This window comes from Anabrus simplex, chromosome 1, assembly GCF_040414725.1.
Source record: "Anabrus simplex isolate iqAnaSimp1 chromosome 1, ASM4041472v1, whole genome shotgun sequence".
Taxonomy (NCBI): domain Eukaryota; kingdom Metazoa; phylum Arthropoda; class Insecta; order Orthoptera; family Tettigoniidae; genus Anabrus; species Anabrus simplex.
In genome coordinates this window covers 241,287,059-241,305,172 of record NC_090265.1, presented here as the reverse complement: position 1 = coordinate 241,305,172, position 18,114 = coordinate 241,287,059, and the positions used below count along the sequence as shown (strand labels likewise).

The following is an 18,114-nucleotide window of genomic DNA, read 5'->3' as shown; positions in this document are numbered from 1 at the left end:
ATTTCAATATTTTTCAGGGGGTAAAAAGTGAAAAATGTGAACATCTAGGATTTTTCCATTGGTTACAGGCTTAAACTATAATTTTGCCAAATTTCAATTTTCTAGCTCCTCTGGCAGATTGTGCTGCCATCTTGATTTGGGGGTGAGGGGCATAAAAATTTAGGACTTTCAGAACACTTTTAAAGCCCATGAAACCTATAGATTGGGATAAATATATCCGACTACATTCTTATGCTGAGCACCAAATTTGAAACTCCTCAGCATGGCCCCATCAGGGAATTTTGAGAATTTTCAAGTTTTCTAGGGATCCTGAATTCGTCAGCTTCTCTTGTACAAAGTTTTGTTTCTAGGATTCCTAGAAGTGCCTCATTAATTCACATCTATTTTCCTTTTTATACCTTTATATACAGGTGAAGCGAAATTCGCGCACTCGGGCATCGCAGCGCAACTCCTCACATGCCAGCAATAAAAAAAATGTCTCTCACAAAAGTTCGTCTTGCGAGTATATACGGCAGAAAAAGAACGTTGAAGGGTGGCAGTCTGGCAACACTGTAACCACATGTAGGGTAACTACGTCTGTCAGCACATATTAGCCGTGCTGTACAGTTGGTGCAGTGGGATGATGTTTTGGGTTAGCATGCAGGAGTTCAAGGGTTCGATCTTGGGTTGAGGTGCTTTATTTGCTAATTTCCATCGGACATTACATACTGTAATACAGTAAAACACCGTTCCTTAGATCACATGTATCCTACATTTACAAAATTTAGTAACGCTGAGCACGTAACGCATCTAGTAGATGAAGTGGTGCGAATAAATTCACGCCCACGACCTGGAAAGGGCGTCTGTCAAAGCTGACCAATGAAAACGAATGTTCATCCATCTCTACGATCGTAGTATGTAAGTGCAAATGGTATCTAAAGGACCCGCTGCAATCGCTGTTGATGATTAAGATGCCACCTGGACTACTTTTACGATATAAAAAAAACATATGCCTGAACCCAGGATCAAACCCTCGACCTCCTGCATGCTAAACCAAAACTCTATCCACTGCACCAACTGTACAGCATGACAAATACGTGCTGACAGAGGTAGTTACCCTACATGTGGTTACAGTGTTGCCAGATTGCCACTCTTCAACATTCTTTTTCTGCCGGATATACTCGCAGGACGAACTTTTGTGAGAGAGATTTTATTATTGCTGGCATGTGAGGAGTCGCGCTGCGACGCCCGAGTGCGCGAATTTCGCTTCGCTCTGTATATACTGGCAAATGTACCCGTGCTTCGCTGTGGTATTCCACATAGTGTATGGATTTCTACGTAAATTTCTGTACACTCAGTGAGTAAAATTGTATTAAATTGCATTTCTCTTAACGTTATCCTAGAAACACCACTGGGAGGACCCCATACGTTGTTTGCGATGTAAGGTGTGTGTTGGGAAGTTTGATGAAAATGGCAGGCAACATTTACTACTGTAATTTATAATAGAGTTCGGGAGTTTCTACTATAAGGGCAGGCTCACTTGCCTGCTGCCATCCACTATGGAGATGTGGAGTTTTCATTATAAAGACAGGCCATTTTTCCTAGTGCTAGTCAGAATTGAGTTTGGGTTTCTTTATTATATTCGAGAAATGTAGCTCTATCTAAAGCTAAAAACAAAGTAGATGTATTGCAGAAATGAAATGTCCCCCAGTAAATTGTGATGATGTGAGTTACGGATTTAAGAAAGCAGTAACGGGAGAAATTTAGGCCCAGGGATTCTTAGATAAGATGTTATTACTTTAGCCTAAAGAGGCAAAAAATTAAAGGAGAAAATGGAAGTAGAGGAGAAATACAGTAAAAATTATACCAAATCCCAGAAAACGCCTGACAGTGTGAAATAATGTGCTGCACTCCGCATACTATTGAAGTATTAAAAAACACACTTAGAGCTATTCGAAGATGATTGTAACCTCCAATGATATTCCGCAAATATTTCGCAGAATGGTAGTCTGATGTCTATCTCGCTTTCTACCCTATGAACAACCAAGAGTTTACTGTAGTGACGAAAATGGAATTACGTTACTTCCATACTGTCAAGCAGCCAGAGATGTCATGGTAACCGGTAGGTCCGTTGTCAGTCAATGCAGAGCATGAAACCTGCAGAAAATACTGTAGTAATTTTCTCCATCATTTGAAGAGTAAACAAAATTATGTACATAACTAAAGTTTAAAATTAAGAGAATTTTCACACATGGTCTTCGGATTTTACAGAAAATCGATAGTATAAGAGAAAATTGAAAATCTTGTTCTGGTTTTCGTGCGAACACCAAGTCTTTTCAGTGATTTTTAAACGATACGCATATCTAAACCTGCCCCTGGATGAGTATACTCTAAATATGAAGTTTGGTCGAGATCTATCCAGCCATTTTGCCATGATGGTGGAACAGCCAAACGGGCAGATAAACATACACAAAAGCTAAAAACCACTGATACGGTCTTGAGTTGGCCTAAAACAGATAAATATCTGAAAAATGATAAAATAAAATAAATTACAGACAGTGGACCCCATGCAACTTTATTTATATAGATCACTCCAAACAGACTTCCATTTACTGTATGTAGGTGTATATAGTTAAGAAGACTTAAGGGCACGTTTATAAGTGCAGACCTTCTTTTCGAGATTTACTGCAAATGTGTCAAATTATAAAATATAATTGTAAAAAGTGCCATATTTATCTAAAATCGAGAAATGTAGCTGTTTTAACTTCTTTTTAAAATCAAAGTTTACAGGCGTATCGTGTTATTTAATGGAATAAATTATTACTTTCATGATAGTTTGAACGGATATCTATACGAAATATCGTGTCTGTTGTCTGCACAAATGTAAAAGCTGCAGAAGTTAAACTCCATATAATAAGCTGTTCTTGTAAGTATTATACCAACGAACCTACTGATATTTAAATTTGAAACGGTTAATATTATTACCTAAATTTTCTCTCCTCGTCTGAAATCGCTCTTCCCATGGTTTGTCTGTTGATCTTGGTCTGTAGTCTGGAGTCTGTATGTTTTTGAGTGTCTTGATTCTGTGGGTCTTGTTTTTTAAATCCTCTACTGCGATCAAGATCCGAGAGAATGAAGTAGTCCTGGGCTGAGAGAAAATCGAAAAATCCACTGTATAATTGACTAAAGTGGTCCAATGAAGGCCATAAAATGTAAAATAAAATTACCTAAATTATTTCCTAAACCTAAATTCGTAACAAAGTACACGTAGAACACGCGATCTACTGAATACAACTGAACTATTTGATATAAAATTGAAGTAAATATTGCTGCTCTAATTTCTACCAATAAACACTAAACACCAACATATAAATAGCAATAAATGGATCACACACAAAATAAATTTCAATAGGTTTTAACTACTATATTACTATGATAATACAAGAGCATTCTCACCAGCACATTCACCAGCGCAGTTGCTGGTTAAATGATTAATACAATATTCATGTAAGAGCTTGCCGCAACATGGCTACCTAGTGGTATTGAAGTAAATGACACATAACTCTCCATCCAGTAGGAGATCGAAAGAATATGAAATAGGTAGTTCATTCACTCCAAGAAACAATTTTGAAGTTTGTGTCATAATTATCATTCCTGGTTGTCAGCATTAAAGGTTACAAAGTTTATTCTTGTTCGTTTGTGTTTTTGTCCTTTTCTCTTTTTCTCCATTTTCTCTTGCTATTTTATCATTATGCTTGCCCTGATATTTATTCCTTTATCCATTACCTTCAACATGTTTTCTTCAATTTATCATCTAGCACGATTTTAAAAATTTAACATCGCCTATATTTGTGGGATGAATGCTTTGCTGCATGGTTTGTAAGATCTGAAATTGATATATCATTGTTCTAAAATATGGCATCAGATATATTAGCCAGTAGAACATTACAAAAGTGTAAGTACCTTCAGCTTTCGATTTAATATCTGAAGATGTATTTTTCTCTCAAAGTGATGGTAATGTTATTTTGTTTATTATAAGTACTTTTCATTGTACAACACCTCCCGTGAAATTTCAAGAAATTAACTTCACTTGGAGAAATATTTTCAAACCAACCTCCTGAGTTAATGTGTATGGACAGGTGTACTGACATTGTGATCCCCTGAAAGGAAATGGATCTCCCCACCACTGCATTTTAAGATATGATTGGCAAAATGTTATGATACTTTCATTAAATAGTTCCTAATTTACTGTACAATTTTTATTTAACCTACTGTATATTAACCTGTTATTATAAAATGTGTTTATATATTTCACTTAGTGATAGTTTAATACTTAGCTGCTATTCAGCTGTGTTTTGCCTTTCACTAGTGTTTCTTTAATATTAACCTGGCTTGAACATAGTGATATAGTGTAGAGTTTGTTTTTTTGTGTGTGTGTGTTTTTTTTTTTTTTTAAATAATTGGAGGGCTCAGTGCCAGAGGTGACTAAGCACCATTTGCCATATTTTGAGTAAATGAAGGATAAAGTCAACAAGGGATTTAAATTTATAACAGCAACTATGTTTTAGGATGTAAAGGCAATGGGGAGATTGTTTTGCTCTTTGGATAAGTGCGCATACATAATCACCGGAATTAAACTATAGTATGCTCTCTTCATCTTGATCGTCTGCTGCCTCTACTGTTGCCAGATTTCTGTGAAACTGATGATGAATGGGATGGATATACTTCAACAGCTCCAATACGTCAGTCTTTTTTTTTTTTTCAGTTATCCTGTGGCCTTGAGGTTACAAGTGTGGGGTTGTGCCCCTAAATCCACTTGGGTGACCAACTGTGTTCTCTTACTCAGATCAACACTCACTGGAGCAAGTTCTGGAAGTTGTAGAAAGCTGTGAACTTAAGTGGACTGTCTTTATGGAGAACGATGTGTTGAATCTGAAACTTTTGCACTTTTTGTCCTGCAATAGATGTTTTCCTGTCAGTAATCTCATTCTGGAGTTATTTGCGGAATAGAACATGTTGCTGCCCATGTCAGTGAAGTGGAAATGGGGATTCTTTTTTTTTTTTTTTTTTTTTTTTTTTTTTTTTTTTTTTTTTTTTTTTTTTTTTTTGCTGATGCAATGACAGTCAACCAGTTTTGTAGTGTAAAGATATTGGGCATACCTGATTCATTGATAGTTATTTTCTTCTGTCTGGTATGTCCTGTCATTGTCGCTTAGGGTAGATAAGTCAGATAGCAGTGAACTCTCATGTAATATCACCACCATCTCAGATCTTAGGCATGTATGGCTCACACATCACAGTCGTCATTATAGTGCCAGACTTGCTCATTGGTGGCAGCACGTTACTTAAACAGTAAGGTTGTTAGTCGTAAGTGGCATAGATAGAATATGATCCTTTCTAATTATTACACTGAAAATGTCAAAGTGAGCCACGGTGCGCTTAATCACCTCTGGCACTGAGCCACTCAATTGACTTAGACCAATATTTTATATGAATAGTTGACCTTTGCACTGTAAGATAATGAAGGTAAGGAAGGACGTTATCAGTTGGACAGTAAAATCTTGCTAATTCTAGTTTCCATATGTGCATATGGAGATACTGCGAATGATCAATGTTGTTGGTAAATTTCTTTGCCTAGTGCACATGGACACTGCTTTAATCAGTACGCAAACCATCTTTAGATAAGTGAGGAAGGAAATGGAATTGACAAGGAAAAAGATGCTCTCTTCCCTCAAATACATTTTCTAAAATTTTGAGGCCATTAATTGTCCAGGTGTTGCAACATTTTGCACTTTTTCGCACCACAGTTTTCCCAAATGTTCATTGTTGTGATTCCTTTCTGCCGCGTATATGTAGGACTCGAGACGAATCAACACTTCACACAGCGTGCTACCATGCTGGAGTTAGACCTACACTGATCATTACAGACACGTGGCACAACAGTTTTAGTATCTCAAGATGACAGCACTATTGCATCACCCAGTGATGTCATTCTGAGGTCAGACTCTTGTTCCTAGATGCATTGGTCCTTCCTCGTTAAAAATGAGATATTGAACTTTGTCATTGCATTTGTCTAGAAGTTGTGTCTCTTTTAAAACTTTCATGTCTCCACTGTAGGCCCCAGGTTCTATTCCTGATCAGATCAGGGATTTTTACCTGGATCTGAAGGCTGGTTCAAGGTCCACTCAGTCTGCAGGAGAGCAATTGAGGAGTTATCTGATGGTGACGTGGTCCTAGTCTAAAAACGCCAAGAATAATGGCTGAAAGGATTTGTCGCGCTGGCTATATGTCACCTTGTATGTACAGGCCTTCGGGCTGAGCAGCAGTCACTAGATAGGCCAAAGCCCATCAACGCTGTAGCACTGGGTTGGTGGTGTTAACGCTGACCAGCTGAAGCACAATTCCAAAACTATATAGACGTATTCTACATCAAAAAGTTGAAAATGATCACATGGGTGTAAAGTTTGATCTTCCATTCAGGAAAATGCCAAGAAGACGCATTAGTTATCAGAGTGCCCTCGCTGGAGTAGGTTTCTAAAAAGATGATAATGGTCTCAGTTGTTCATAAGCATTGTCTTGCCTAGAGACAGGGTCCACTGTCTCCAGTTGATTCAGTCATGTGATGATTGATCTTTCAGCAGAAAAATGTGATAGTCATCTCAGAAATTTTTATAGCTGGTGTTTGGTTATCCAACATAGTTTTATGTTGCTTGCACTGGTTTTTTGTGCAAGTGAGTACCATGAATCGTCCTTTCATGGACATCATGGGCAAAGATCATGACTGTGGTTCGTCATTAATAGTGTACAGAGAGAAAAGCAATTAACTGGTCTGTAGTTCAAGATGATTTTTTGACAAATTTCAACCAGTATCACATTTATATGTTAAGTCAATTTGCATGTTGACACCAATGTTTTTGAACGGAAGGTTTATTAAAATGTTCACTCTGTTCCTTTCATCCAACAGTCCAAAAGGGGATATGATAGCAGAGTGACATTGTCACTGACTTCTGATCAGGGTAGCCACTGTTCATATCCCAGTCAATGCCAGTATGATTTTTTAAATTTTACCTCAAAATATACATAAAATTGGAGGTTCTATGGCTATGATCATGTCAACAATTGCATAGAATTACAGGTTTGCTTGCTTTTTTTTAAAATAATGCATTCACCAGGCTGATAATTCTTATCCATAACAGTATCTTCATATCTACTCTTCAAATTAGTGAGATTCTGTTGTTTAAAGCCCCATTGTGTTTGTGCTTTGCTAACCATTTCTGTCTTCTCTTAGAGATGAAAGGTATGTTATTGATTTCATCCTGTTATTTGCTAGAATTCCTTGTTTGTGTAGTGCATAGAATGAAGTGCAGAGTGAGCTTAACTAACCAGTAACATGTCATTGCATGGATATGTTTTATTGCAGCAATGAAGAGAGTGAACGCATGCTAGAACCAGATCCCCGTATTGTGTTGCGACCTCGCAGTCATGTTGAGGAGGCTTAGAATATAGGTATGTTTTAATAGAGCTAGATTACATGAAAATATTTTTTTAAATCATAGTTGTAGTGGTTTTAATGTTCATAGTTGTAAGCTGTATTGTAAGAGGATATCATTTGTACATGATTTTTAAGTGCATTTCTTTGTAAATAGGTCTCGCCACCAGAAATAGTACATCCTTTGTCTGATTTAAACTTATCTTGGCACTCTTGGTTACCTTGCAGTATCTTCTTTAGAGTCGCTCTGCTTCCTTACAGTGGGTTTATCATTTCCTGAGAAAATGTTACTTGAAACTGGACTTTTTTTTTCCCCCCTTAACCCCATATGATGTAGCCACGGTCCATATTTAAGATCTCTCTGATATAAACACATATACTATTTAACCTTTGAAATCATCATAATCATAGGCTGTGTCCCTTTGCCCTGGTGTGGTAAGCAAGTGCCTTCCACTTATGGTTGTTGACCTTCAAAATGTGGAGGGAAGATGATATAATCCCTTCACGTCTAGCTTTAATTTATTGAAAAGTATGCCTGTAGGTAACAAGGTTGAAGTAGAGATACATACACATCATGTATCAGGCCCAGTTTAAATGGAGGAAACTACTGAGCATTTGTGACAATGCGGGGAGTTGTCAGTTATCTATCTGAGCATATTGATTGTCTTGGCAAGAATGTAGTGGGCATGATCTTGGTGCAGTGGTACAGAGCCTTTTTGTTGCATGAATGAGAACAGAATGAATAGAACAAGTGTTTTTGACAAACATTACACTGGTCAGTAATCCCTCCCCAAACATCAAAGATGAGTAAAATGCCATCCAACATGTTGTTCTATGTCTTTGTCCAGATCTTCGTTGGATGTTATAGGTTAGCATACATCTTCCCTCTAGGTTGGACCACAAAAATGTATAGCCTATCACAGATGTTCAGCTGGTGTAAAGAGGGATTCAGATAGGTTTCTGTGTGACCCAGGTTACATAATTGATAAGAAAAAAAGTCAAAATCCTATTCTTGGCAAGTGATTTTCTGTATTTTCCTTGTTCAAATCCAGTTAAGTGGCAGAGTGGTACCTAATGTATGGGCTGTGTTTACTTTCTAACATTGGCTTCAGTCATTCCAAATGTGGAGTTGATAATCAGTGTTAAAACATTTAAGTATCTAGGACTGACCATGCAAACAACTGTAACAACCTATAGAATTCACATAAAGTCTAGAGCAACGGCAGCCACCAAAACCATAATTACAGTGAAACCTCGATTCTCCGTTTTTCGAGGGACCATGAAAATAAAACGTACAATACGGGAAAACGGAAAATCCGGGAATGAATGAAAACCATCAACAATTTGGCTAAACATCACAAAAATGAAATATGTATCATTATAATCTTACAAAACTCCTAAACCAAACCAAACTACAGCCCCAGTGGAACTTTGCATGCCAAGCGACCGCTGCTCAGCCCGAAGGACTCCAGATTACGAGGTGCGCATGGTCAGTGCGACGAATCTTCTCGGCCGATATTCCTGGCTCTGTAGATCGGGGTCGCCATCTCACCATTAGATAGCTCCACAATTAAAGGTAATCACGTAGGCTGAGTGGACCTGGAATCAGACTTATATCCAGGTAAAATTGTCTGACCTGGTCGCAATCGAACTCGGGCCTCTGGATGAGAGGCGGGCATGTTAGACCACGAAACCGCATTAATTACCGGTACGCGAGTTCAAAATCTCGATACTTTATATTCAGTTTTACAGGGGAATCTTCGTCAGTTTCCCATGAAAACTTCTTTCAGTTCAGCGACTTTGATTAGGCTAGCCAAACTCTTCGAAAAATCTAATAACGCGAAGCCAAACGACAATCGACCACAAGTAGTTTTTAATTCTCTCATCTAATAAAATAAAGCACATTAGATACGAAAGCACCCAAAATGAATGCGAAATCCGTTCATTTCTTAATCTTTCATTGTAATTTGGTCTCCGGTATACTGTTCGTAGTCAGTTTCTGGAAATCTCGTACCGCGCAAATTAGGCCTACGTCGACTTTTAAAGGTTATGTTGAACTCGAAAACATGGTTTCGAATGTAAGTATCAATTCTTAAAAGTTCTCGAATGCATTCAATTCTGCGCGTCACAAATCCAATCAAATTGGAAAGATAAAAGAAATATCAAAACTTCAGAAACTACGGTTATTCGTGACCTTGAGGTCATCTGGAAAGCGCGCTCGCTGCACATGTCAGTACGAGTTTGAAATTATACCAACCATTTAAAATGTAACGTGCGCAAATAAAACGACTGCGGTTTTTTGGTGTTTTAACACGAAAACGTAAAATTCCCAGTCTTACGTTAGGACCTAAACAGTAATAAGCAATTCCAAGACCTCCCATGGCTTTCTTTTTTTTTAAATGTAAGGTGCAACATCTGTTTTGGTCTCGCTAACATAATCATGTACGATAATATCAAAAATACTGAATTTATGTTAAGAAGCAGTTTCGATTCCTGCCTGAAAGCCCAGTTACTCTGCAGTGCCCTGAGCAAAGTGCCAAAAACCTCTTCGGCAGTACGATCGAAAAAGTAAAAATATAAACATCTAACCCTGGACATAATATGGACGTTTTATAAGTGCGAACATTTGACGAAACTCGTTCCGTCTTCAAGCAGAGCTGTCGAAATGCTCCGTGTCTCCTTGCAATTGCAATTGTTGTCGCCACGCTCTGCTTTATGATTTTCCGAGATTCTCTAAACAATACCACCCGAATGCGATGCTAAGATGGTCCCTTATGCAAGGTAACCGCCGATCGCTTTTCCAGTACCGGTACAGTACTTGCTTTAACTATCGCAGTGACGGGGCGTTAACGCCAAGATCCATAAATATGCCATAGCCGTCCTTTTGTGAGATACAGTGTATTGAAAAACGATTGATCGAGGATTTAGCGTTGATGGGACTGGAATTTCTGGACGGTTGATCCGGGAAATCGTTTCTTCGAGGAACGGATAATGCGGGACTTTTACAACGTGATTTAATTACGATGCTCGCGGGACCACGTAATTTGAACGCATATTCCGGGAAAACGTATTTTCCGGGAACGGATAATCGAGGTTCCACTGTATATGATACTAAGACAAATTCCAAGCTTTCACTAGAAACTGCTATGAAACTATTCGATGCGAAAATTGTGCCAATTGCCACATATGGACTGGACATTATATGGGATAAACTGGGTCTGGCTGAGCTGAAGATGATTGAAGCAGTCAAGTCGTGCTTCCTGAATGCTACACTGGGAATATCAAAATACACAAAATCAAGGCTTGCATATGAGCTTGCAAAGAAGACCTCCATCATCGAGGACCTCCGAATGAAGCGAGGGTTTCCACCCACAGACGCTTGGGAAAAATTACTGCAGGACAGAGTGAAGAAGAGGGAAGAAATCTGGCTCAATTTTTACTCAACGGAGGCGATGATGAATAGAACATGGACAAAGACTAATCAAGATATGCTACATTTCGTTAACTCGATGGCGGTCCATGGGTATCACAATAAACTGAGCAACACTGAGAACTTCCATGACCCTGACGAAATCTGTGTTTGCAAGCTGTGCAGTGAGCATTACAGTCGATATCATGTAATTACATGCAGGAACCGAGGATTATCCATTGTAAACTTCTGTAATAGTGAGAGGTGACAGTACATATGACAAACTTTGTTTATACCATGCACAATTTGTGTGCTGTATCTTTATTAATGATGAATATTAAAGAGTTAATTATCATTATTATTATTATTATTATCATCAGTGTTTTGCTTCTTATGACAACATTTGCCACCACTACCACCACCACCTTCTTTCAGTTCCAAACAGTATGCCGATTATCAGATAGATTTCTCCATCACAGGAACTGTTGACCATGATGTCTGAAGATATAACGTCAACAATAAAGATCTTCTTGAGGGGAAATGAAGGTGACTTCAACAATAATGAACGTGATAGGTGCATCACTTCAATACTCGTTGCCAATCTCAGTGGCTCAGTTGGTTAACTATTGTTTATCTGTTCCCATGATAAATATTTAGGTCCTAGGTGAGGTAGATGGCATTTGAGGAAGTATAAATATAACTCCATGTCTTTGGTTTCTGACATGTTACATTGTTCCCATGGGACTAAATTCTGACACTGCAGGGTACGTTAAAATTTATAGCAGTTAATAGTTAATGAATTATGTTAGGAATCCACTAGTCGTTCGGGCAGTTTTTTATACTTCCATTCTAATTGCACGTCATCATTAATCAATTTATTACCTTATGTGTTCACTGCTGTTCGGTCTGAAGTAAATTTCTCCATCCATTAGAGAAATGCTTGGGTTAATACATATTTCATTTGGAACATTTCCACTAAACGCAGGTTGCTAGCCTACAAGGTCCTCAGCCAAGTAGGATCCACTTTAATGTTAGTACACCAATACACAAGGAAGGATCATGGCTGTAGTTTCAGAGAATAGAACAAAACTTATTTTACAATGATGGGAAACTCAAACTCCTTCCAAAGATTTAGTTGCTGTGGTGTAACAGCGTAGGTAAGAGGGAGGGAGAGAGAGAGGAATAGATGGGGTGGTGTAGGTTTCCCCGATCTACCTGCAAGCAGCACACTGGTCATAACTCACAAGACAGGTTTGTGTTGTCCGTTAAAGTAGATCACATTATCTATGAATGTGTGTTTACAGAGTAAGTTTGTACAGTACAGTCAGCATCCACACTGAGACTGTCAGTAATAGTGAAACTGTTAGTTGATTACTTTGGTATTTTGGAAGATGTACCTATAGGTGAGGAGCATGTTGTTTGTAAACAACTAAAAGAAACAGTTGTAAGAAGAAGTATAAGAAGCTGTAATAGCAGAGGTGAGTTCACTTGTAATCGATGAAGAAAGTGATAGTGCCGTGATGGTGAGTGATAAAGCAATGTCACCATTGGTGGATGTCCAGGAAAGTACAGTTCATCTTGCCAACCATCGCCTCCAGAAAAACAAAAACGAAGTTTCGAGAAGGATACCTGGCTGATGCATACAAGATACGGACAAAACAACCAAGGTTAAAAGATGGAAATTTTTATCTTCCCTGTCTGTGTCGTCCTTGGGTAGCAATATGACACCTTGCCTGAAACTTAGTCTTGGCACAGAAAAGAAAACCATAGTGGGCTGTTACAAAACTTCGAAAACATTCTCAAACTTCTCGAACGATGGTGCTCATCAGACTCAAACAACCTGTAGATTATGAAGTGCATGACCATTTTATAGCAGAGAGACAAGAAAACACTAAAATATATGACTACATTAAGATTCAGGAAAATGAAATTTAAGAAGATAGTTGACCTTTCAGTTGCCTGCTCTTCAACGTTTCCAAATTCATACGTAGAAAGTTTTAACAAAATAATATTATTTGTTGGAACTTGCCCACAAAGTTAGCAGGTGATTATCTACTGCTGGTATTTTAACAAAGACCTCAGGAGTTCGTGAGAGAAATACAGTCTTACATTGAGGAAAAACCTCTGTCAAAAATCAGGTAATTAATGCCAACCAATCATGACTTGATAAAGAGTTGTAATCTAGTTGAACTCTCACAGTGAATGGAAGCAAGCACATCTTTGCTATAGCAGGATCCATTTCAGCAACCATACACTCGTATTTGATAATGCTAGGGATTGTAATGGATGGAATGCTGCTACCCCATTTGTATGGCCTTGTATTGGAGCCCACTGGCCTTTTCCCCACAAATATGCCCATCAGCTTACTGAACATTGAGGTGCTTGCGAACAAATGTTTTAATATGACCAACAGGTATTTAAAGTAGACGAGGTCTCGAGATTTCTCAGGATTTCTCGAGACTAGCGCAGGTACTATTTTTCAATTTTGTCAATACATGTCAACAAGCGACTAGGGCGTTCATTTCTACCGAGGTCTATTTTGACGCAGTATAACAGCATTCTGGCACTGGTAGGTTCTGGCTGATCAGTGTATTAATGTAATAGGTGTAATAGCATATATCTTGACCCTCCATTGTTAGACACAATTACTGAGTCTCTTAGCTTTCCAGCCAGTCAAAGGTTGTCAAATTTGACATCACTGCTGGTAAAATTCTTACATATCAGTTTATTCACTTTCAAGGAGAGAAATGAAGAAATTCACCTAAATTGCATAAACGTGTACTCTTCCATTTTAAACCAAGTGCTTTGTGTAGTTGTTGGTCACCTGTCTTCTATTGTCAAGATTGCAAGATAAAATCCTGGTGTATTGGTTTGCCATTTGAAAGGCCTTAATAAGGCCCTATATCAGTAGATTTAATAATAATAATTTTAAAAATGTTACTTGGCAAGGTGCCAGAAATCTTGTCCCCCAGGAGTTTTTTTTTATTGTGCCATTGAATCTACTGATAGTAGGGTGGCATATTTGAGCACCTTCAAATTCCACCACACTGAGTCAGGATCAAACCCACCAACTTGGGCTCAGAGAGCCAATAATCTACCATCCAAGTCATTCAGCCTGGCTAGTAGATTAACCGACATACTGACAAATCCCTTTTCTGAAATGGTACTATGGTGTTTCTTAAAATCGGCAGCAGTTGATAGATAAGTAAACCACACTTTATTTTCTTAACATTCTCTATTATGAATTTTCCCACTTTTATTAAGGATAAAATTAAAAACTGGTCATGTGTTTTGATTAAACTTTCCTCCTTTGCTTGCATTATGCAAGAGCTTTCAGAGATTCTAATGGAGAAACACCCTAAATATAGGATTGAAATATACCAGTGGACATCCCTCTTTCTTATTCATAGATTTTCTTCTTGTGTGTATTGAAATTTGTTTTGTACATTCCAGCAGTAATGAACCTGACCCAGTTGTACAGAAAATGAGAAAAATCTCTACCAACTCCTGTTGTTTTCCGGGGCGGCACCAGCTCGCCCCTCTAGCGACGGGGGAAGAAGTAACACCATCTCTGCGCTCCTCATTTGCCAGCGTATATTACAATATAACACCATTTGAATCCAACTTATCCCTCAATTCAACTTGCAGTAATTGAATCGCTTTTCTTTATACATGTACGTTGGTGGCATTTACTAGGTTTGGATTCATTAGTGAGCTTGTATATTAGGTACTTAAAAAGTGGTATGTGAAGTTTTTGCTCTAGATTTTTCTTGCATAAGTTGTTTAGGAATTGTTATGGACTGTGCTGGTACAGCTCTTCTTTCTCAAGGAAAGAGGGACACTGTTGGGAAGGATAACCCTCAATGTAGATAGTATCTGGTGATCATGAAATGTTTGTTGTTTATGGTTTTATAATTTTTTTTACTTGCCTTGGTGATCTACATGTTACAGCAGAGGGTGTTAAAACATGATACATTCTTATTGGCACAGCCATAAAATTATTTTTGGAAAAGTATATTTCATGAAATTACTTCTGTATTGAATAACTTATTATATGTGCTTTATTTTTAGATTGTAAATGCCTTTCATGTCAATAGGTAGTGTGTTCTACATTCAGCACATAAATTTGAAAATGCCAGAATGGCACATACTGTATTGCATCATATTAGAAATGTATTTCTCTCATAACTTCTACTTTCCAGCATATGTATTAATGTTTACACTTAACTGTTAGATGATCACTGAAGTTATTGGAATTATCCATTAATGAAATCAGAAACCAGTAACTTTTCGATCATTTAAACAAACTACCATTCTATCCCCTTTTATGTAATGTATTAGTGCATTATATACTGTATTTTAGACCTGTAAAAAATCTTGTACAAAACTAGTAATGAAAAGTCACGCATTGTTTAGACATTTTGTAATTTGCTTACAAATTAATTCTATGATACTGAATATGAAATACGTGTGCATTTAATTCTGTTGTGTTACTGCAGACTGGGGATGTAGGATGGCTAGATTCTGCATATGAAGGAAAAATGCTCGATTAATACTATTAGTTATTAATATTAAAAGTGCCACTTGTATATACAGCAGAATGATGCTTTCCTGAATGTTGTTGATGTTTAGGATAGAATTCATTTAGCACATAGATCTGAAATATTTGTGAAGAACTTTTTGATGTTAATTTAAAATACGGCAGAGTTAGTCTTAGTGTTTCTCTTCAAAAGCTCATAGAAAATAATTTTGTTCATATCACTGTGGAAGATTTGCTGATATTATGAGAATCTCAGAGGTTAGTTATTCTAGCTTCTAATGGTTGCACAACTATGGTTTCTCCTCTCATAAATTCTCAAGATTTGGTAAAAGTCTTTCGTGTGTTGTGCAAAACTTTTTTGATAGGTCTTGTAATTAGGAAGATTCCCTTACATGCCTCATGGTTATTACACACACTCATTTTGTAACTTACATAAATGTAATATGCAAATATATTTATATGGATCAGTACTGAATTGAATGGAGTCCTCTTTCAGGTTCTGTTTAACTACTATCATTTCATTTTTCTGGCATGTAAGATCTGACATTATTTTGTAACAAATTTAAGTTACTCATGACCAGGGAATGGATTTATATGTACTATTAATTAACCAAATATGTTTAGTTATTTAGTTACCGTATATTTAGTTATGATGATTTTTTTACTGAAATATGAAATTATATATGGACTTAAAATCACAAAAAGAACTTTTGTTTCCATTCAATATTAAAGTTAAATGAGCTAAACAAAGTAGGCCTAAGTGAAATATGATGTTGCACTTTTCATTTTAATATGAACTTCGAAGAACACACAATATTTTATTCTCTGTTATCAAAACATTGGGGGTGCAAAACATTTTTAGTCCTGGAAAGTGAATCTTCTGTTTTCTCTGAGGACAGATTTACAGTATATTGACTGAAATTGCATTCAACAGAAGTAGTATTTTATTTATCATGTCAGAGGCAAGAAACATTACATTAAAGAGAGAATAGCACATATTGCATACACATTTTAAAAACTCTGAAAAAATTTTAATAATTCATAAACTATATTGTGTGGTCACAGGTTTAGACTGTAGAAGACCAAAAATTGGCCACTTCAAGAGCATTTGGTGTTGCCCTGAGCAGGTCTTCCAGTGTACAATGGGCTGGTCATGCACTGCATTCCAATAAGTGTTCTGTGCTGCTCTTCTCCACATTTGCACTGAAGCCCCACTTCTGCAGGTTTGACCTGCATCCCATGCCACCTGAATGCAGTCTGTTGAGTGACTTCCAAGTCACCCAGTCTGCTGCAGCAGCCTTTCCGATTTCCACATATCCATGGTTGTTCGAAAGTACTGTGTACACCTTCATTTTTGCTATACCTGCACCTTTACCTCTACCACAGTTCAGTTGTTCCACAGTATTGTTCACATTTTCAAAATTTTCAGAAAATGACAGATGCACGTTTTGTATCTTTTTGGGTGTTTTTATGAAGCATGAAAAATTATACTGACTTTAACTTGAATCATTCCTCACACTTGTGTCGCAGACTTCCGTTTTTGCAGCTTTAGTTAAGGATGGGTCTTCACAGTAAATGACATGCAGAATATTCTTAATAGAGTCCCATGAAGCAATGAAGGGGAACGCCCGAATTACAGGATAATCAGGAAACCACAGACATACTGTCAGTTGCTGAGCTACACACAATTTAAAATGTCAGATGTTTAAATGTAAACTATTAATTTGTTTCTCCATTATTGAGAAGACTGTTAATTTAATAGCATTTAATATTTTTAGTCAAATAAATACTATATTGATTTAAATTACTAAGAATATGGAACATACGTGGTAAACTCCAAAATATGGAAAACAAACGCAGCATTTTTCAACTCCACGTGTCATGATTTGTAAAGATTATGCAAGATATACGAGAGCGATCCAAGGCCATGTATGAAACCATAAGCAACACAGCTATGACACCATACAATGTAAGTTAACTTTTCCACATAATCCCCAAGAGACTGTAAACATTTCTCGGAACAGTCAACCAACTTTTCGATTCTGGATGCTTAGAAATCACCTCCCGCGCTATGTAACCACCTGGAGACGGCTGCTTTCACTTCCTCATAGTTTCGGAATCGTCTTCCACCAAGATCCTTTTTCAGCTTACAGAACACACGATAATTTTATGGCGCTAAGTCTTTATTTTATGAAGGATGGTGCCATACCTCCCACTTGAATCGCAGCAGTTTGGACGTTTGGCGGGCCGTGTGCGTTGTTGCATTATCGTGCAACAAAATCGCACCGGTGCTCAGTTTTCCCCAACGCTTTTATTTAATTGCCTGATGCAACTGGTTGAGCGTTTGACAATACGAGGCTGAGTTGATTGTCGTGCCTTTTGGCATAAATTCCATGTACACACATCCTCAGTGTCAAAGAGGTTGCCATTACCTTTCCTGCTGAAGGTTGGTACTTGACCTTCTTTCGTGATGATGATGTGGTGTGCACCCATTCCATCGATGTTCTCTTTGTTTCGGGGGTGAAGTGGTAGACCCACGTTTCACTCCTGTGATGATTCGCCGCAGAAACTCGTTGCTCTCCGCAAAATATCAGTGATGATCCCTTGTGAGCATCGGTGAGCTTACGTGGGACACATCTTTGACACAGTTTACGAAATCCAAGGTGCTGGTGAACAGTGGAGTACACACTGCCATAC

General features: G+C 37.7%; 1 protein-coding gene across 3 annotated transcripts in view; it reads left to right on the top strand.

The window, feature by feature from the left end:
* LOC136886312 (uncharacterized) overlaps positions 1-14,467 on the top strand; it is a 45,331-nt gene extending 30,864 nt beyond the window's left edge. For 2 of the 3 annotated variants that reach the window (XM_067159061.2, XM_067159049.2), the window contains exons 3-4: positions 7,400-7,485; positions 14,331-14,461. In XM_067159061.2, coding sequence (XP_067015162.1) covers positions 7,400-7,478 — 79 coding nt within the window. In that variant the 3' untranslated portion in view covers positions 7,479-7,485; positions 14,331-14,461. Of the gene's footprint in view, positions 1-7,399; positions 7,486-14,330 lie in introns of all 3 variants that reach the window. The other variant, XM_067159056.2, reaches the window with a different exon arrangement.
* Positions 14,468-18,114: the final 3,647 nt, after the last annotated feature.